Source organism: Acipenser ruthenus, chromosome 45 (genome assembly GCF_902713425.1).
Source record: "Acipenser ruthenus chromosome 45, fAciRut3.2 maternal haplotype, whole genome shotgun sequence".
NCBI classification, from domain to species: Eukaryota; Metazoa; Chordata; class Actinopteri; order Acipenseriformes; family Acipenseridae; genus Acipenser; species Acipenser ruthenus.
The window spans coordinates 8,280,767-8,302,065 of record NC_081233.1 but is presented as its reverse complement, the minus strand read 5'-3'; the positions used below and the strand labels follow the sequence as shown (position 1 = coordinate 8,302,065).

Below are 21,299 nucleotides of genomic sequence, written 5' to 3'. Positions count from 1 at the left end.
CCCTGTAGAGCGAACTCATTTTGCTTTATAAAGTCAAATGAAACCTGCTGAATAATGTTAGCATATTGCTGTGTATTTTTCCTATATACATAACAAAAAATTTACATGCAAAACTTTTGGCCTTAGCTGTACAGTGACTCATTAAGGACAGTGGCAAAAAAAATAAATTATGTAAACATTTTTTCACCCCCGTTGTCCTCAGTGAGCCACTGTATATATAATAAAACACGCTATCTAGTATTTACTATGCGTTTTGCCAATGCTCGCTACTTTGTTGGTCTGTCTCCCCCTTGTGGATAAATAAATATTGCATACCAGAGATGCTAACACGGTGAAATGGGAATCTGCAAAATGTGCGTGCACATTTCTCACAGGACCAAGCACTGCAGTTAACCTTGGCATAAACCTAGCATAGAATGGGGATGGAGTACGCTATATACGGTTCAAGACTAGTTTGGACAGCCCTGGTGTGCTGCAAGCTATACGGGAGAAGCCTGATAAACTACAAACCCGAATGCCTTGTGTTCTGTAGGGAGACAATCCACGGGCTGCTGCAGCCTTCCTGGAGAGCAGATATTGCAGCGCAGAGCATCAGGATCGCCGAGAAGAGTCCGCTGAACGGGGCGGCCAAACTCCCTCTGCCTCGCATCCCCAAGCTCTTCGAAATGGAGGTCAACACCACCCGGAGCAAAGCGATGCAGCTACTGCAGAGGAGGTGGGGCGCTGGCCATTGCAATAACTTCGTGTTGAAAATGATTTTCATTCTTGTGCGGTTGTTTTTGATGCTAATGCGTACCGAGACACGTTTCCAACGACGGCTTTTTAGAAAGACCATCCTAAAGCGTCAGACTCTTTTGCAAATTCACGTTCTTCTGTTTCTTCCCTTCCTAACAGGGCTAATGACAACTTGGTGAAGTTGTTAGGTGGCGGAGACCTTAAGAACTGACGCGTCCCAGCCTTCAAATACGCTTTTCCAAGCAATAAACACATCAAGTGCATTTAAATAGAACAGTATTCAGTGTTTATTACGCAGCTGGTACAATACATAAGAAAAATACCCGTATGTTTCATATTAACATATCCATTTGTTTTCCAATGTCAGTGATACAATACTACCGTCAGTTTAAAGCAAAGGTGCTTACCCTAACAGAATAACAGTGCAATATATTGAAAATATTATACAATATGTGGGCTAACATATTTAAATATATTGAAGCCTACTGTTGGCTTGCAATGTAAAAAATGCATAAAATGTTAGTGCAAAATGATCCCATTTGGTTGCAATATCTGAAAATATTCTTTGTCTCTTTGTCTTCTGTATGTGTAACTCATATAAACTGCAATCAAATAAAAGAACTTACTGTGATACTGTGTGATAGACATTTGATTTTTTTTTTAAGCACAATATAGTGTGTGTGGTATTGAGCTTGGCACAGTGGCACAGTGCTGGCCTGGCATTGCCACTCTCAAAGCATGCCACGTCGTTTCCACAGGGCATTCCTAATTCCACGCTGCACCAGTGCTGTGTCAGCCCGGTCTCCTTTGGTATCTGATACTGACACTTGTGGAAATAAGCTATGATTTTTTCTATCATAAGCAGTTGTATTCACATTATGGCCAACAGTTTAGCATCACCCTATAGAATGAACTAATTTTGCTTCATAAAGTCGACTGCAACCTGCTGAACAATGTTACGTTAACATATTGAATCACATGTCCCGTTGTATGCTTAACGAAAAACTGACAAAAATTGAAAGATTTAACACGAAATACTGTAATTTATATCGTTTTTTTTAATTGTCTGAATCCTAAAATTTTAGGGGATGCAAAACCTTTGGCCACAGCTGTCGGTTGTTACGCATCAAGAAGCTGGGTGTGTTTGTGGATTCATTCTTCCGACTTTTAAAACACCTTATTAAAAGCACACAAGTCTGCTCCATCCCTGCTTACAGTCTGCAAGACCACGAACGAGGGGTGATGAATTCCCAGAAGCCCTTCTGAAGAGAGAAGAGAAGAGAGGATAAGCAGAGAGAACGAGAGAGAGAGACTCATCATAGCTGCTTAACACTTTCGCACCATTGAGGTGACTATACCTAACCCTTTAGGGAGGAGAGGGTTCGAAAATGTTAAGACAAAGTACAAATACATTTGTGTTGGACTGTGTGTCGGAATCATAGAACGCAGCTTTGTACCAAGACATGAGGTGACAGCGCGCTGGCCTGTGTCGTCGGGAATCTGAATCGCGTGGCATGCTGGGGGGGTGTCGTGGTATTACCTCTTTGGCTGGGCAGTGGATCTGGGCGTACCATTCCTGGCAGTACAGGCACATCTGGATCCCCTGACCAATGAACAGACAGGTCCACATGAGCACATTCCACACCGCTCCCTTTCTCTTGTCATTGAGAGCGAAGTTGAAGACACCTGTTCAAAGGAAAAAAAGGTTACTGTGTTGAAAAAACTGTCAGACCTTAAAACACAAAGTGTGACTTATCAAAAGTAGCTTCATCAAAAACGATTTACAGTAATCCGCGATGAAACCCGTCCCTGAAACTCACAGTTAAGGACTGAACGAGGTCTGTTTGATCAGAAATATCATGCTTTCTTTTAAATGAACTCCTACAATCACGGTATATAATTGCACTATGCAAAGTTCCATGCTACAGCTGTGGCCAAAAGGTTTGCAAAATGAGATCTCAAAAGACTACCAGAAGCAATAATAGTAGTTTCTATCAAAATGCCACATTTTTCAGTATATGGGGAAAACTACAAAGCGGTATGTAATTCAATATGTTAAGGTAACATTATTCAGCAGGTTTCATTCGACTTCATAAAGCAAAATGAGTTCATTCTATAGAGTGATGCAAAACTTTTGTCCATAGCTGAAATACTTTCATAATGCATGTATTTCTTCTTCTTGGAATGCAGAGTTCACATGAAAAACCATTTCCATTCTAAAACTTAAAAAAAAAAACGGGTAGCAGCCGGGTCTGATTGAGCACGACGTCTCACCTCCGCAGATGGCGAAGAGACAGAACATGACGGGGTAGAAATACCCCAGACACAGCGTGAGGACGTACTCGTGTACCACAGCGGAGGTGATGAACACCAGCAGCATGGCAGCGCCCCGGAACCTGCCCCCGCACAGCTGGAGAAAAACAAAAACACACGCCTTTACCAGCACCAGTCATTAACACAGGCGTTACTGTGGGTTTACTGAACCTTAACGGCGGCACAGCAGGCTGCACTTACCCACAGGAAGTCTTTGTAAGCATAGCTGTAGAGCCAATCGTGAACCACCACGTTCCAGGTCCTGTAATAATTGGCGAATGACGTTGAATTCCACCAGTCCTGAAAGACAGATGCAAGCCGTCCAGCAATCAAGCCATTAGAAGTTCAGAAATCCACACTGCTCCCAATAACACATACATATATACACATACAGGAGTTCATTTGTCAATAGAAATGTACCGCATCTTTTAATTAATTTAAACCACTGTGATGTCAGACCGCTGAGTGGTCCGGACCACTGTGTTGTCAGACCGCTGAGTGTTCCGGAACACAGTGATGTCAGACTGCTGAGTGGTCCGGAACACAGTGATGTCAGACCGCTGAGTGGTCCGGACCACAGTGATGTCAGACCGCTGAGTGGTCCGGAGCACAGTGATGTCAGACCGCTGAGTGGTCCGGAACACAGTGATGTCAGACCGCTGAGGGCCACAGTTTGCGACAATTCATTTACTCCAAAATCGTCCTGTTTGAAACAATTTTCTTCTAAAACATCGTTACAGGAGGACAGTTTTGTCATTCAATTCATGCAACAGGAAAGTGTCCTGGTTCACCACCCCGCAGTGTGCTCATTTTTTTGCCATAAGGTTACTGAAAAGCAGGGTCCCCACATGGGTGCGTGCCTGAGTGACTGACCTTGTAAAACATGCGATCTGCAAAGCGCAGCATCTCTGCGAATGCGTTGAGCCAGCAGTGCAGGAAGGCGAAGAAGCAGAGGAGTAGCACGAAGGTCCCTGGCAACAGAAGCACACGTTGAGGTCCATTGATCTACACCCCTATCAACTGGATCTGAAACCAAGAGTCTCAGGGCGTTTCTGACCCCTTCAGTAACATCGCTGCACAGCTAAGGCCAACAAATACTGCATCACCCTATAGAATTAATCATTTTGCTTCACAAAGTCGAATGAAACCGGCTAATGTTAACATATTGAATTGCATACCGCTTTGTAGTTTTTCCCCCATATTCTTAATGCAAAAACAGACAACACGAAATACTACTGCACTGCTATTATGGCGTCCGGTAGACTTTATTTTTTGCGATATCGTTTTGTAGTTTCTTTGATTACATGATGTTAAATAAAAGATCTAAATTAAGTTCGTACAGTTTTTTTTTTTTTCCTGAAATTGTAGGTGATGCTAAATGTTTGGCCACAGCTGTAGACACTGAAGGAGGCAGAAGTCTGGAGCGGAGCAGGATAACAAGATTAAAGGCTCCGGTATGGAGATGCAGAGCCTGTGAGTTTCCTCCAGGGGGCGTTACCTGGCAGTGTGGCGTGGAAGAGCGTGAGGACCATGGTCTTGGTGCTGAAAGGCTCCTTGCTCATGTTTGTGAAGACTGGGATGCACAGCCTCACCAGGATGAAGTATCCGTAAAACAAGCAGCCCAGGATCTGAGCAGGGAGAGGACAGAGAGCTTCCGTGAATCTGATTAATATGGGCAGGCTGTCCCTACAGGAGTAAGAAACATATGCATATATAGATGCATGGACTCTAGAATATCTTACCTGGGCAAAGTTCAGAGCTACATATTTCCACCGGATGCGTGGATTTCTGAAAATGAACGGATGTGTTCTTTTAAGAGGCAAGCAATTGTCATGATGGGAAAAGCATTGTGAGCCAGTCTGCCCCTTACCTTGGATAAGCATCCCTGTAAATTAGAGTCGGACAAAACAAAAAATACAGGTAGCTGGAGAACTCAGGCAATTTGGCAGCTTCTCCTGTCAAATAAGATACGATGCCAGGTTAGGAAATAACAGGAAGCAAGGAATTCATGCTCCCGTTACTAAACCCTTTCAGATATCTATAGTATACCATTGAGAATGTGTTGACCCTTATATATGTTTCCCCATAGTAAAAGCACAGCAAAGTGTAATAAAGCCTTGTAAAGAACAGCGAGGTATGGTAAAGCATATTAATAAACATGGTAAACCAGGTATGGGAAATGCAGAGTATAACCCTGGGAAAAGCATTAGACTGCAAGCCGACCGTGCAAAAATACCTCTATAGGGGACCTAGATATTCAGCCTGGAGCTGCATCAGTTTCAGTGAACTTCAACTCACCCTGGTTCAGTTTTGCCTTCATGATTTTCGGTACGTTTTCACGGATGAAGGAGTAGCTTTTCATCATGAATCGAATCTACAATGAAATAATAAAAACAGAACGCGTCCCCTTACTAAAAACTACTGAGAACGATCCTGGCAGCCTTGAAATGACTCTTATGTTGTTTGTCAAATTAAAACAGCAGTTGTGGATTAATGCTGTGTGGAACTGATTCTGTACAATGGGGGGCGTTATGAACGTTCCTGGAGCAGCGAGCGGATTCATAAGTGAGGTGCCAGGGTTTAGGGTGCCAGCGTTTAAGGTGCCAGCGTTTAGGGTGCCAGCGTGTTCTGTTCATTGAGAGGCTCTGATCCTGGCATCTCTTTTACTCTAGTAAGGGCGTTACCTGTTCCAGAATGACGATAAAGCTGGAGGCTGGGGGCAGTTTGTAGTGAACCACTACGTAGATGGGGTAGACCCCCAGGACGCAGGCTTGGCAGGCCAGCACCAGGGACCCCACCACGAAGGTGAACCCCCCCCGGAACCGGACCGAGTGGTAGTGACCCCCCCACAGGCACAGCGCTTTGTAGGGGACCACCAGAGTGTAGGAGCACATGCAGAGCCAGGCAAACACCACTGTAGAGAAGCGTCCGAAAGCGTAGAACAGGAGATCGAACTCCAGCACCAGCCTGGGACAAGAAGACAACACATGAAACCAGCTTTGTGAAACCAGCTTTGTGAAACCAGCTTTATGAAACCAGCTTTGTGAAACCAGCTTTATGAAACCAAACAGCAGTGCTGTCCACCCTTATAAAGATTCTCATTACCTGTCTCAGGTACCTTTCACAGTTGGATTACACTTAACAGAATTAATTGGGGTGCGAGTTAAAAAGCCCAAGATGTCCCATTCTGTCTTAGTGGTCATATGGTGACCCTGCTCATAGTGAAAGCGTGCTAAGGCACAGGTAAGCATTGCATTTGGTAACGCTTATTAAAATGATTATGAAAATGATTTCTTCTTACCTGCCTTGGTCTATGAAGTCCACTGCGACGGTGCTGATGATAAACACACACAGCATGGCGATGAAGATGTGATAGATGGTGCGGATGTGATTGATTTCAAACAGCTCACTGCAACACAGATGCAGACGGAACATGATCAGCCAATAAGAGCAGCACACTTAATCTGTGCTTGGCTGGACTTTCGAGTTCGTTTGGCAAAGTCTCTGATTTAGGTTCACATGCGCTAGGATTTTAACCATCCTTATAAATAGCTATTTCAATGCCATCTATATCAAAGATGCTGTTTCTAGGATTAAACATTATTATTATTATTTAGCAGATGCTTTTATCCAAAGCGACTTACAGGGACTAGGGGGTGAACTATGCATCACAACTGCTGCTGCAGAGTCACTTACAAAAGGACCTCGTTTGTTTTACATCTCAGCCAAAGGACGGAGCACAAGGAGGTGAAGTGACTTCCTCAGGGTCACACACAGGGAGTCAGTGGGTGGAGCCTCCTGGTATCAAGCCCTTTTCTTTAACCACTGGACCCCCAAGCCTCCTTGAGTTACCTCCTCTGCGAGAAGAATCTGGCTTATTGTGAATATTGATCAAACTCATTTTTTCTGTAATGAAAAACCAGCTGCTTCTGCTGACATCCTTACTCAAGAAGTGACCGTCTCTCCAGAAACACTTTCCCCTGCTCTGAAGAAAGCCGCTGCTTCCTGTAACGAAGAACACAGGCACATAAGAACATAAAAATAAAAAGTTTACGAACAAGAGGAGGCCACTCGGTCCATCTAAGCTCGCTCGGTTCCTAGTAGCTGATTGATCTCAGAACTTTGTCAAGCTGGGTCTGAAAGGATCCCTGCCTCAACAACGTGGTCAAAGAGCATCAATCAGTTATCTGCTCCACTGTGCAGTACTAAAACAACGGCCACTTTTCTTATACTGAAAACATTTTAACAGGTAGTACCTGCACAGTACTCAATAGACATAATCAACCGACAGACAACCTTCAGGGGTCTCCAATCCTGGTCCTGGAGAGACCCCATCCTGCAGGGTTTATAGGTGTCTTTACATCATCAGTGGATAAAGGAACACATGTTAATCTGGACTAATTAAGACAATACTTGGTGCAATTAAGTAACAGAGAGCTCTGTTGAAATGAAAACCAGAAGACCTTGCAGCTCTCCAGGATCAGGGTTGGAGACCCCTGGACTAGGGGCTTTAAACGACAAGCTAAGGAGCTTCAAAATCTGAGAAAATGTATCCAATCACAGCAGTCGCTCGGTTGAAACCACACCCTCGTCCCGCCCCTTCCCTCTTACAGGACAAAGCCTCGAGCGTACCTTGACGTGGCCTCGGTTTCATTGGAGTTGGCGGGTGGTTTGCTGTGCTGGGAGTAAGACTGCACCGACTCGCTGATCACTTTCTCAAGCAGGTCGCTGAGCTGCCCTTGAATCTGCTCCAACAGCTCCGCCTTGACATCCTGGAGAGAAATCACAAACAGCCGCGGGAGCTCATTGTAATCTTCCGAATCCAACCGGAGCACAGAGCCTTGACTTGTGGGACCAGAGCACAGAACTGTTGGTTTTACAAAGCAGGACGCAGGGCAGAGCGTGGGACCTTGAGTGGACACAGCATAATGATGTTGCAGCATTAAATAGAAGCTACTAGGAACTGGACTGTTGTAGTGTATTGTGGTTTCTTTTTAATCATGAAGACACTTGTTATTCCTTTCAGAGAATGTGCCTTTTGCCCGTGCAATCATTGCTCAAGACTGGGTCATTAAAAAAAAACAAATTTGAACTTTGACATCAATAAATAAATGACCTTTTTATTGTTCAATGAGGTTGTGGTGCTGATTTCAAGAAACCTTTTATAAGGGCTGCTAGTGAATTCCACACTGGTTTAGACTCATCTCTTATCGCTTGGATAAGACTCTTATTGCATAGCATTTACATATTCCATGTTTTAATACAAGCTTGATTAACCACATTGTATAGGTAACAAGCTCTGGTGTGTCATAGCAAAACCAGGAATGGATCAAACTGCGATGCAACGGGAGTCTTATTTCCATACTGCACAGTATCTCTGCTTCTTTCGCAGACTCTTACCTCCATGTGTCTCCTCCATTGTATCAGCCCCCCTGCACTGTCTATGTGCTCCTCGTTACCTTTCAAATAAAAACATGCAAGCACAGTTAACTTGGCTTAGATCCTGCACCTTCATTTCCACTTTGGGGACCTAAACATCCTTCTGTATTAAGTTACGGAGATTGTGTCAAACCCACATTTTTATGCGTATGCAGCGAACATGACAAATGGTTTTGCAAATGCAACTTACCAAAATATGATGCAAACCGAATTCTGATGTATATACACCAGCACACGTCTTTTTTTCGTTGCAAAAACTATGATGCAATTGCATTGTGGTGTGATAAACCACAGCAAACTTTTATAAGGGAAACCACGCTTACAAAACTTTCCCATAGTAAAAGCATTGCAAAGTGTAATAAAGCACAGTGACAGCATGGGAAAGCACAGGGAAGCATTATAAAGCACAGAGAGGTCTGGTAAAGCACAGGGAACCATTGTAAAGCACAGAGAGGTCTGGTAAAGCACAGGGAAGCATTGTAAAGCACAGAGAGGTCTGGGAAAGCATAGGGAGGCATTGCAAAGCACAGCAAGGTCTGGTAAAGCATAGGGAAGCATTGTAAAGCACAGAGAGGTCTGGTAAAGCATAGGGAAGCATTGTAAAGCACAGAGAGGTCTGGTAAAGCACAGGGAAGCATTGTAAAGCACAGAGAGGTCTGGTAAAGCACAGGGAAGCATTGTAAAGCACAGAGAGGTATGGTAAAGCACAGGGAACCATTGTAAAGCACAGAGAGGTCTGGTAAAGCACAGGGAAGCATTGTAAAGCACAGAGAGGTCTGGGAAAGCATAGGGAGGCATTGCAAAGCACAGCAAGGTCTGGTAAAGCATAGGGAAGCATTGTAAAGCACAGAGAGGTCTGGTAAAGCATGTTAAAAAAAACAAACCATGGCAAACTAACCCTTATAAAAGTTTCCCACAGTAAAAGCATTGCAAAGTGTAACAGCAGCACAGTGAAAGCAAGGCCAACTTTAACAAGAGCAGCGTAGTTTACTCACTGGCTGGTGAAGCATCCTCTTCAGTCTGGCTCATGGGGGCTTTAGCATTCCTCTGCCTCAGTGTACTGGATGTCTCCTCGGCTGCCATCTCTCATCTCCTCTCTGAAAGCAGAGCATTGCGCTGCGTGTGAATAGCCAGCGCTCACAGACCTTGGGTCTGCACTGGAGATACTCAATCTAAACACTGCGTCCTTCACCAGCAAGGGCAAATGACTAGTGTAATATCAGACAAGAGTATCTACTAATATGGCATTGCAGATGCAAAGGGTCTTAATCCTAACTTGTTACTTCTTATCTCATATCGTATTCTTGTAGTATTTGCACTCACTGTAAACCACACTGTATTTAGGGCAATGGGAGCACAAGGGCAGCAATGGTATTTATTATATTTAGTCAATATAATAAAAGCCAGGGCTCTGGACTCTTGACCGGAGGGTCGTGGGTTCAATCCCACGGAGGGGGACACTGCTGCTATACCCTTGAGCAAGGTACTTTATCTAGATTGCTCCAGTAAAAACCCCACTGTATAAATTGTATGTAAAAAAAATATATAATGTGATATCTTGTAACAATTGTAAGTTGTCCTGGATAAGGGCAATTTTTCAACACAGCTTTTTTCCCTCTTGCATTAGAATTGCAGTGATTCAAAATGGGTTACGTTTGTTAAAGTTCTGATGCCACCTCTGAATGTAAATATCAATCTCTCTTTTCTACTTTCACCTGAATAATATTGTAGGTGGCGTCTTTTAGATAAAGGGATCAAACTGATCGCAAGATTGGTCTGGCTGTTCTGTGATTCCCTGGGTCTATTTCAATGATCTTAAAAGTGGAGGATACCTAAATGCAATTATTTTTAAAAAATCACAACAAATCTCCACACAGCAAGTTATTGATTTTAGTTGTTTTGAACTAGAAGCGGCTGTCCGTATGACAACGTGGAACGGAGACTTCGTCAATCATTCACTTAGCTTTACTGTCATAATAATTCCTATCTCATTAGGTCAGCAGTCAAAGGTTCAACAGAATTTAAAAGCATTGCAAGTTGCAATGAATCAACCTTCAATCGTTCTTTAGAGGTTAAGACCCTGTTGAATTAAGGAACACAGTCTAGTAATACAAACGTTATAACAGAAACGCCATTTAGAGAAGTAACGAGGCAATGAACTTCAACTGCTGCAAGAAGTATCGTCTGTGGAATTTGATCTTTGTGGGAAAGAGATTTGAAAAGGCGAGGTTGTAACTTGTGCCCAAGGTTTTGTTTTCCGATAAACTAGAGAGCGCACACAAACAACTAGCTAGAATAACAGACCGCTGGAAGTGTGTTCGAGTGAAAAACAAAAATGTCACGCTGAACTACACATTGATTAAAAGACTCGTTTAATTTCTGATACACTGAAACATTGAATTTCTATGCTCATTTGCTGAACAAAATACAGAGTCCATTTATATTCAATGCTCCACTTATTTCAACTGTATTACAGGAATAAAACAAATTTCAAACCCTGCACAGACATGCATCTTAAAACAGTGTAAAACTATGATAAACGCCGAGCTGTATAATGTGGAAAGGTCCCATGGTAAAGTCTGTTAAAGTCGTACTCACAGTTCAACCCCTGCGCCTGCCTCTGTTCACGGTGCGCTGGCTTTCCTTTCAGAACTGGGGACTGAAGAATAATCTTTGCCCTCAGTATCAGTGCGAGGAAGTACTGACCCTGCTTTGGTAATCATTTTTAATATTGCTTACCAAGGAGGACCCAGCCCTCGATAACCGGCAGTATCCCAGTATCCAACTTGAGCGCTATTGAAATAATGGCTACTATATAAAACCCAGACAAGGTTTATAGCAAATACATGAGTTTAGGAGTGGAGACTGGCAGATTTTAGAACAAAAGGGATTTTTAATGGATTTTTCTTGGACCATGTTCATCAACCATCACCAAATCTTCGGAACCAGTATGACCAGCAGGAAACCAGCAAGCCACCAGCTCCGACCAGCATACACCAGTGCGACAATTTCCAATGCACCAAACACACACGCACGCACGCACGCACGCACGCACACACAAAAGACAGGAGTTTTCTTCATAATTTATTTCTTTATTAAAAACAGCAAAACGGAATTTTCAAAAAACATATTTATGTCCTAACCTACGGTCAGCATTTGATTGCATTACAAAAAGCATATAAATTAAACAATAATTCAAACGACACCCTGCAGCTCTGTGTAGGAGTTGTTTTTTAGATAAAAAGATGCAATTGCTTCAGGCTGTACAGTATATGCAGATCTCCATCACTCCAAAGCTGTAGCCGAGACCGCTCTGAAAAGACACCGCAAAACAGAACCGGCACCACGGGCCAAACTGGAGCCGTGCGCTCATATCTGGAAGCATGACAATCTGGACTTTTTAAAATGTAACATTGAAATAAAATAAAAATAAAGAAAATACATTTTAAAAGGTATTAAGTGCATTTATATATTATGTACAGTATCTTTTAAAAAAAAAGAATGTTTCAAGCAAAATATGCTTTATGATTTGTTTTAAAAATTGCAGCATTCGTAATGTATTTTACAACCACGCTTATCTCATTGAAATACTATTTTACTTTAAGATACAACAGAATCTCATTGCAACTAGTATGGGTCGACTCATACAGTCAGAGACACGCTGCTGTCATAATAAATGCATGCAGACAGCGGCTGTACAAAATGCAATTATGACATCCGGGATGGGCTCCCGTTGCATAGCAGTTGGATCCACTCCTGGTTTCACGCTGAGTTTAATAAGACACACCTGAGCTTTTTTATCGATACACTCGTGGCTAATCAAGCTCGTATGAAAACGTGGAATGAGTGAAACTGCTATGCAATAGGAGTCTTATTTCCATCCCTGGTGTGCTAACTGTTTAAAACATGTACAGTTCTCTCTGTATTTGTTTTTTTAAAATTATTATTCAAAGGGCTGTTACTGATTTCTGGATAAAGTGATAAAACAGAAGACGAGGCATTATAGTAGACTCTACTGTAGAAATATCAAAATAATGAAGACATGGAGAAAGACTCCCAGTTTCATCTACTATTTCTAAATGCATCACTTTTGAGCGGTTAACAGTTATGAATTAGAGTCTGCTGTACTGTACTGTACTGTACTGTGCATTCGGTTCTGTTTTAGGTATGCGCTTGTGCCACAGCGCCACCTATAGGAGAAGAAACCCAAGAGAATTGCGTTGCCATGCTGTCTCCACAGGTATGTTATTTTTCGTGGTCAGGATATTTTTTTTTTTTTTAAAAAAGGTACCAACTTGGAAATCAAAAAATGAAAACAAATACTATTTTTGTTCACAATAATTTTTTTTTTTTTTTTTTTTTTTACTTCTTCGATCTATACAATAATTATTATTTTTAAATGTGTTTGAATCTCCTGGAGGCCATTACATGAAGATATTTGTAATAATAATAATAATAATAAAAAAATAATAATAACAACATCATAAAAAAGAACATTATATATATTTGATTCGAGAATAAATTAAGAATAAACATGTGGTATTATTATTACCATCATTAATATTATTGTTCTATATAAAAATGTCAGTTTTAGGAAAATAGTCGAGATCGTGAGGCTCCTAACTCTCCTCGTGAAAGATCAATGAAATGTGCAATGCAGAGAGAATGTGATACGTTAGGTGATGAGGTGTTCAGCTCCTCTCCTCCTCCCTCACTCTCCATCACACTTCAGGGAAGCCTCTCCTCTGCTCTGTCCTGGGAGGGGGTGTCCAAATTCATTGACGCACCAGCACACCCCCCTCCGCATGCCTTTTGATGATCTGCACTGTAAAACCAAGAGGAAACCGTCACAATGCAACCCGACGTGCACACACGCACACACTCACGCATGCACGCAGACACACGCAGACACACACACACAAAGAGTGTCTGTTTAACTGCGTTTAGCAGCAAAGGGTTGGAAATAAGACTCCCATTGTAAAGCTCTTTGATCCATTCCTGGTTTTACTAAGAGTTTAATAAGACACACCCATGTGCTTGTTACCTATACACACTGTGGCTGATCAAGTTTGTAGTAAAACCTGGACTGGATAAAAACTGCTAAGCAAAAGGAGTCTTAGTTCCATCCCTGCAGTAGCAAATCTGCATACAGCCAGGGTTTTAAAAACAGGAACAAAGCTGGCTTCTTTTTAAAGGCAAACTACATTGAAGAGCCACACCCTGCTAAGGATTCAGTGTCCACTGATTCATGGTGTTGCAGTGCTATTCATATGGGTGGCACAGGGATACACAGCCCGTATTTCTCACCTGTTTTTTTCTGTAGAATCCTCTTGGGTCGCAGTTGGGTATGTACATGTCTTTTACATGACGGATTACGGTCAGTTTGTGCGCCTGCATGACAGCCTCCAAGTGCTGCCCGCAGGGAGCCTGCAAAACAAGTCGGGAACTTTGTTATTTAAAAGCAGCTCTGTCCGTTCTGTGTGGCTGAAAAGAGTCACAAACTGAATACAAAACGGGACAGTCTCACAGCTTGAATTGGTTTAGTGTTTGAATAGAGAGTAGCTGGAGGTGGCTGTTTAAAAAAAATGAGATTTAACTGCCTTAGCTGATGTAAACAAAACGGTAACACGTGTATGTTATGTCCTTTTCCACGCTCCATTTACCTTTTCGATAGTCCCTTCCTCTGCGCTGGAGTTCAGCAGCGTGTGGTTATTATGGGGCAGGATTCCACCTGGACAGCAAACAGAACGTGTCAGATACATCGTTACATTATAAATTATATTAAACGACACTACATTACATCACGTCACACACGCACAAAATCTCCCTCGTGCTCGCCAACTGCTTGCGAACTGGCAGTGACCAGAAACGTTCTGGAGCACAAACAAGTCATAATTCTTAATGTTTAAATTGCTGAAACTTGCATCATTTTCTTTACTAGCGTCCGTCTCTCTGTTTCTTTCAGGTGTGAAACATCTTTAAGCAAAAGACTGATCAAAAACTGCAGCAGAAAAAAGAAAAAAGTTATGTTTCATTTAGACTGAACCTGCTTCTACCAAAGACCACAGTTATTGCAGTTATTAATTCTAGCCAGCAGGGGGAGTAAGATGCACTTAGTTATGCTTGATGAAGCAGGTTTAGCAGCACAGTACAGTTCAGCAACAAAACAAAACCAAACAAGAAACCCTATATCCACTTCACTCGTAATGCTTTCTCTCCGTACACAGAGGACGCCCACGAGTGTCCTGAGGGTGTCTACAGTGTGATGGAGGCAGAATGAACGGGCATTAACCCGGGTCAAAGTGACCAGAAAGAAGTGTGGAAGCCTAAGCGATTTGGATGGGAAATCATTTGCAAAGCGCCTGGATAAAAGCTCACTGAGCCTTTTCAATGTTTACCACAACACATTCGCATGGTCCTTTTATAGTTTCCATCCCCATGGTAGTTTACCGTGCTTTTAAATTTGCTTTACCATAACTCTCTGGGCTTTACAATGCTTACCTGTGCTTTACCATGCTCTCACTATGCGCTGTCATACTTTGCTAGGGGAAACTTTTATAGTCCAGGGGAGGTTTAGAAGTCTTTTAAAAGTTTACAGGAGCCTGTATTTGTGTTTTACCACAGGCTCAATACACTTGCATACCACGCTTTGCCCTGCGTTCGCCAGCATTGGTGCACTAAAAAAGCACTGGTCGAAACTCTTGTCTACTTGACTTGAGTTTCTCATCGTTTTTTCCCTCACCACAATCTTAGCACAAAGTTAGACAACCCCCATCTGTGCTTTGTTTGACTGTCAGGCTTTCAACGCCTCTTTAGGTCTGTATATCATCAGGGTTGTAAATCTTATCTTGGGAATTCGTTGCCTTCATACACAACCAAGCTCTTTTTCGGCCGTTGATTTTACAATGTCATTTCTTGCTGGATATCTCAGGGGTTATATCCTGATTAAATAAATACATTTAGAATTCAATTTGACATTTCTAGATACTGCTGCGCTGTATCCATCTAGGAATGCATTCTGTGAAGCTCTAACCTCACAGCTCTCTCCCTCGCACCTGCCTGTTTGGTCTGCAAAGTGTGTCAACGACACTGTGTTCAAACAAAGCCAATTGGGCTACATACAGTAAACCCACAGCATACGACACCATTGCTGTTTAGAATAGCAATCCGTCCGTGCCAAACGTTTCCACTGGAAGACTGTATCAGTTTCTTTTTTTTGAAGACATTGAGAAAGACTTCTAGTCAAAACGTTTGTCGGGCTCAAACAAAATCAGTATTTCTAAATTTTACCTGAATCTGAAACAGATAAACCTGATTGTTTTGGGTTTTCTCTTCATAAAAGCTTTTTTTTTTTGTAGTGCATTCCTCTCCTCCCTGCCTCTTAATTACACAGATTCTTGCTGTAGCCAAAGAGTTTGTTTCCTGATGCAGAGCCACATTTTCAAAGCGTTTCCTGCATTCTTTAATTAACTCTTGGTTTGTTTTGTTACAGAGTTATAGTTCAGTATTAATGTTACAAACACTAGGAACAAACAACAGCTTAAGACTAGACCCTGCGTTCATTATCAGAAGCTAGTTCCTAATAGCGTGCATTTTGTTCCAGAAACACAAGTAAAGAAAATGTAAGTTCTAGCAATTTAAACAATAAGCAATGACATTTCTTTAGTCGTTTCAAACAGGCAATTGAATTCAGCGAGTGATTCGGGAGATTTAAGCAAATCTGTAGACAATTTACTCTTAATATAAAAACTTTTTTTAATGTAAAGGTAAAAGGTGTAGAGTACATTGAAGAAAGCACTGAAATGTTTGCCTGTTTGACTTCTAGCAGTTTTACCTCCAAGGACTACAGTACCTGGCTGTGTTTGGGTGGCATAGTCAACTTTCCCTGGTGAAGACACCCTGGTGCAGACACCTCTCCCATGTAGCAGGGCTTGCAGGGGGCTTCCCTCCCCAAGACGGGGCACACAGCGCAGCCCAGGGGCACAGCCAGAGGAGTAGACTCCGCAGGATTCCCCCATCGTCCTGGTTCCTTCCACAGCCTTCTTCCCTGGCACTGCCCCAGGGCCCTGGCAGGAGGGGCAGTCCTGAGCTGGTCTGGCAGCCCTGGCCCAGCACAGGGGGAGTAGAAGGGGAAGCAGCAGCACAACGAGAGGCTGGCTCACTACAGACATGCTTTGTGCTGGAGAGAGAGAGATAGAGAGCGGGAGAGAGAGAGAGAGCGAGAGAGAGAGAGCTGCAGCTGCCGTTTAGAAGTGCTGGTTGCTGTTGCCTTGTTCAGACTGCTACAACTGGATCCAAAATCTCAGACTCACACTTCCTCGGTTCAGGCTGTCACTTTAAATAGGCTGAGTGTGTGCTGCCCTGCCCCAGAATCTGAATAATGCATCAGGCAATGAGGGAGTCACCCCCCTTTTTTTTTTCTTTTTCTAAAAGGAGGTGGATGTGTGCTTATGACACCTCACTGGGCTGAACTAACAGAATGATTAATTATTATATTTTTTTTACCAGCGAACTGAACTTGTCAGTTTTTTTATTTATCGCTGTTGTAATATTTAGTTTGCATGCATTTGCATTTTGAAACTCTGCTGTTGCAGCTTGCAAGGGAAATGTTTTAACCCTTTCAACACTGGAAAGATAGCTCTATTCAAAACTTATGACTGTTTTTGTGTTATTATTTCTTAGCAGACTCCCTTATCCAGGGCGACTTACAATTGTTACAAGATATCACATTATTTTTACATACAATTACCCATTTATACAGTTGGGTTTTTACTGGAGCAATCTAGGTAAAGTACCTTGCTCAAGGGTACAACAGCAGTGTCCCCCACCTGGGATTGAACCCACGACCCTCCGGTCAAGAGTCCGGAGCCCTAACCACTACTCCACACTGTGGCCCTGTAGCAAATAATATATATTTTCAGTAGAATGGCCGATTCCCAACAACAGCTGGCCAGCATATGAATACAGACTATACCAATAGAAATACATGTTTATGGATTTGTGCCCAACAAGATAAAATTACCCTGTTTTGCCCCCCCCCCCACCCCCCATATACTTATTTTTAAATGATGCCTCAATCCAAAAAAATTCTAGGTGATGCAAAACTTTTGGCCACAGCTTCACTTGGCATTCATTAAAGGGCGCCAGTAGCACTGGGAAGCACACATGTGTCGCAATCAAATTTGATACTAAGAATACCAGAAACCTGAATGATTAAATTCTTCCGAAATGTTCTGTACACAATCTGCTCCTCCAGCTGTTCTTAACCTTTAAAAAAAACGATACTTCCTTCAAACTCTCCTGACCCCAGTACAGTACCCGTTGCTTTGAATGCATTTTATTAAGAGAAACATGTAAAATGCATTAGAACAGTAAGATGGTTCGAGAGAGTGGGAACAGGCGGAACCGGTAGCTGATGGCTGCAGACCGAGCTGGCTGTCCAGTTAGTTTACATTCTGTAAAGGTCAGCTGCTACACACACTTCCAAGTTCTGTCTTTGCTCCGGAAGTTGGCTGTTTAGTTTAGCATCGATCACATCAAGTTACCAAAACGTTTTCGGCTAGTGCCTTCATCAGAAACCAAACAGCTAAGTAACCAAGAGTATGTGAAATCGTATGCAGTCTAATGCAAAGTTTTGTATTTGTTTATAAGGTCTATTGGGTTATATGACTCATCATTGCTGATGAATGTGTAATAGAGACAGTATGAGGCAGACACCCACACTTTAGATTCACACACACACACACTGCTATTAAAATAACAAACCGTCTTTAACCCCACAGAGGCATGTTCAAACTGGTCCAGACTGGCCGAGGGGCATCGTGGGCAAGATTGCTGTTCAATTCAGCATACCAAAGGGAGACAGCAACCTGCTGTATTCAACAGAAATGAAACCTAAATATAACCAACCACAGTGTGGAGCAGTTTAATGAATATCAAACTACATTTCAATGAACAAAAAACACACACACACACACAGGGCCCATAATCGCGATACCCTGGCTGAGAATGATTCCGTCTGGGTGCTATTGTTTGGTTTATTTACTGTGTTTACCATCCCTACAGTATTTCCCCGTCTGCCACATACTTTGCTGTGCTCTGCTTTTACCATTGTGCGCAATGTATAGGAGGCTGTGTGGTCCAGTGGTTAAAGAAAAGGGCTTGTAACCAAAAGGTCCCCGGTTCAAATCCCACCTCAGCCAGTGACTCATTGTGTGACCCTGAGCAAGTCACTTAACCTCCTTGTGCTCCGTCTTTCGGGTGAGACGTAGTTGTAAGTGACACTGCAGCTGATGCATCGTTCACACACCCTAGTCTCTGTAAGTCACCTTGGATAAAGGCGTCTGCTAAATAAACAAATAATAATGTAGCCCCTGGAAATACAATGCTTTCCAAGGCTCAGAGGAGCTCAAGCTGTTCTGATGATGATCTGCACGGCTCCTTTGCCAATAGCTGAGCTAACAAGACCTTGTTATAACAATATTAGCATTTCTCCTTGTTCTCGACTGCTTTTTTCTGTTTATTTAACACCCCCCCCCAGACCGCCGTTCATTTTATCATAGGATTCTTCCATTCAATAAGCCAGAGCCTTGATGTCTCTGCATTTGTTATATTACTCATTAGTTTTTTTCCCTTTCCTCCTCCATCACTTTAATTTCCTGAGTTTCATTTTGATTTCCGCGTGCTTGTGTGGAACCACAGGCTCTCCCTGGGGGGGGAGCTACACATGACCTCACTGATCTTCAGGGCAGGACGGTACACATTTGATAGATGGCTTGTGAGTTCAGATGTTCCCTTTACCACGGGTTTTCCATGTTCCATTGCAGACTTCTCTGCCACCTCTTTCCATGCAGCTGCAGCTTCCCTGCAGCCGCTGTGAGTCTGGGTACAAAACTAGCCTTTATAAAATTTGCAGGGCATACTTCCACAGTTATACCAGGGGGGCAAATTTGGCACCAGATTCGAGCACCAGGGTACCTCAAATTAAAATCTGGCACCAGTAGACATGTTTAAATTATTTTTTTTATTCCTTAGCAACCAGAGATGACAATGGGTCTAAACTACTCACATGACCCACCCCACTCTCATCACAGGAGAGAAGGCTGGTGTCGCGTGGGAAGTTGTGAGGGGTAGGGGGGTGGGGCTTGATCAGGGCAGGGTTTGATAATTTAGCACAAGTAGACTCTCTGGTGCTAAACTTTGCAAGCCTGGTTACACCATGTAAGATTTTAACACGCTTTTGACATGCTGTTACTATGGGCGATGTCACGAATAGGGTTTCTCCATGAGGTGTTAAGGAACGCTGAAGGCGAAACGTGCGCTCTGATTGGCTGAAAGGTACTGCGCGGTCTATAACATGCTATAGTATGTGAAACGTTTAGAACAGTGGTAGCTGCATTAAAAAGGACATACAATACTGACCTACGCATTGCCATGCTTTCACTGTGTTTGGGAAACAAGAACTCAACACAGACGGCAGGGATGGCAGCAAGACTCCCATTGCATAGCACTGTCATCCATTCCAGGTTTTACTATGAGCTTGCTTGACCACAGTGTATAGGTAACAAGCTCAGGTGTGCCATATCTAGTTTTTAAATGTGGCGTGTTATTTCATGTTGCGTTTTTTAAACGCGGTATGACATGTTGATGAACCTTGACGAGACAAACACCGAGGTAAACCAAAAACGCCACAAAAAAAAACCACACTACCTCCACGCCACGCTACTGCTACCCTCATTGGCCGGGAGCGCTGTCACTCCGTGAGCGCCAGCGCCGGTTGGTTCGTCTCTTCAGCCGAAGTTGAGTGACGTCGTCGGTGAGGGTAACGTCAACAGGAAGCGCCGAGGCGGCCAGAGTTGTTTTTAATGGAGACTGAAACTCATGAAAAGGAGTAAACGAAACAAAACTCGAGGCTGAAGGCGATAAATGTCCACCGGGCAGACTAAGGTACGACACAGTAAATAGCGTTAGTAAATTAACTGCGTCTAAAAACACCGTGGCGGGTTGTTTTTCCCTCTCATGATTTTATGATACCGTATGTTGATAAGAAACTACATGACCGAGTTTGTTGTGAACCCGAAGCCCTTGTATTTTTTTTGATTAATCACCGCACGCAATACTTTACTACATGTTTCACAGAATTTAGAAAAAAAAGGCGTGTTTTTTTATTTTTAAATAGTGTCTGCTTTTATACCAGTGACGTAATGCATGTAAACAGTCCCTACCCATGCAAGATAACTTAGACGTCAAGTTAAAAACTAATCTAACTTAAGTGTTGTACTTTTAAAAAATAAAAATGTTTCAGTACACAATTATATTAGTAAGCCATGTATTTAGGTTTGCGACGTTAGTAGAAATACACCGTACAAAGCCTCACCTACTTTCTTAATCGTTTTAACTCTGTTGCACGCTCTTGGCATTTGCTTTATCTGTTGGCTGACTGCACCAAATCATTCTAATGCTGTCAACAGCCTCCAGCACAGGGGTGGCAATCAATTCTCAATTGTTTAATTGAACCGATTAAACCTGCATTCCAGACCCTGAAGTAGTTAATTGTCTCATTTCATCTGTTACACCTGGCGTGTGTGTGTTTTTATTTAATGAATCATCAGGGTGATGGTAGTTCAGATGTGGAAGTATTGCAACCTATTGCATAGCAGTTTCAACCCGAATCCAAGTTTTACAAGGAGCTTGATAAGCCCCATTGTACAGGCAACATGCTCGGATGTGTCTCATTAAACTCACAGTAAAACCAGGACTGGAGTCTTATTTCCGTCCCTGCACTGTTAAGATCGGGAGTCGCATTTCCCTCC

General features: G+C 42.8%; 3 protein-coding genes across 8 annotated transcripts in view; 1 reads left to right on the top strand and 2 right to left on the bottom strand.

Annotated features, from left to right (window-relative positions):
* Positions 1-998: 998 nt before the first annotated feature.
* Positions 999-11,184, bottom strand: LOC117967106 (sterol O-acyltransferase 2-like). 2 transcript variants are annotated; one of them, XM_059013430.1, is made up of 16 exons: positions 11,086-11,184; positions 9,483-9,584; positions 8,449-8,507; positions 7,681-7,820; positions 6,994-7,053; positions 6,350-6,457; positions 5,733-6,015; positions 5,347-5,422; positions 4,919-5,003; positions 4,791-4,836; positions 4,547-4,676; positions 3,922-4,019; positions 3,250-3,348; positions 3,010-3,145; positions 2,276-2,421; positions 999-1,997 (listed from the first exon to the last, which is right to left on the bottom strand). In XM_059013430.1, exons 2-16 carry the CDS (start codon positions 9,568-9,570, stop codon positions 1,947-1,949), a joined length of 1,605 nt encoding a protein of 534 aa, XP_058869413.1. In that variant the 5' UTR covers positions 9,571-9,584; positions 11,086-11,184; the 3' UTR covers positions 999-1,946. The 2 variants fall into 2 exon arrangements, with proteins under 2 accessions (XP_058869413.1, XP_058869414.1); XM_059013431.1 differs by lacking the exon at positions 3,010-3,145.
* Positions 11,185-12,825: 1,641 nt separating this feature from the next.
* On the bottom strand, positions 12,826-20,302 carry LOC117966947 (insulin-like growth factor-binding protein 6). Of its 2 annotated transcripts, none has more exons than XM_059013354.1 (5): positions 20,197-20,302; positions 16,340-16,666; positions 14,151-14,218; positions 13,795-13,914; positions 12,826-13,312 (listed from the first exon to the last, which is right to left on the bottom strand). In XM_059013354.1, the coding sequence occupies exons 1-5, from the start codon at positions 20,222-20,224 to the stop codon at positions 13,199-13,201; spliced, it is 657 nt and encodes a 218-aa protein (XP_058869337.1). In that variant the 5' UTR covers positions 20,225-20,302; the 3' UTR covers positions 12,826-13,198. The 2 variants fall into 2 exon arrangements, with proteins under 2 accessions (XP_058869337.1, XP_058869336.1); XM_059013353.1 differs by lacking the exon at positions 20,197-20,302 and adding an exon at positions 19,909-20,158.
* A 5-nt stretch (positions 20,303-20,307) lies between these two features.
* LOC117401072 (SPRY domain-containing protein 3) overlaps positions 20,308-21,299 on the top strand; it is a 40,601-nt gene continuing 39,609 nt past the window's right edge. For 3 of the 4 annotated variants that reach the window (XM_034001508.3, XM_034001510.3, XM_034001509.3), the window contains exon 1: positions 20,308-20,433. The gene's annotated coding sequence lies outside the window, so the exon portion shown is untranslated. The remainder of the gene's footprint in view (positions 20,434-21,299) is intronic. The other variant, XM_034001511.3, reaches the window with a different exon arrangement.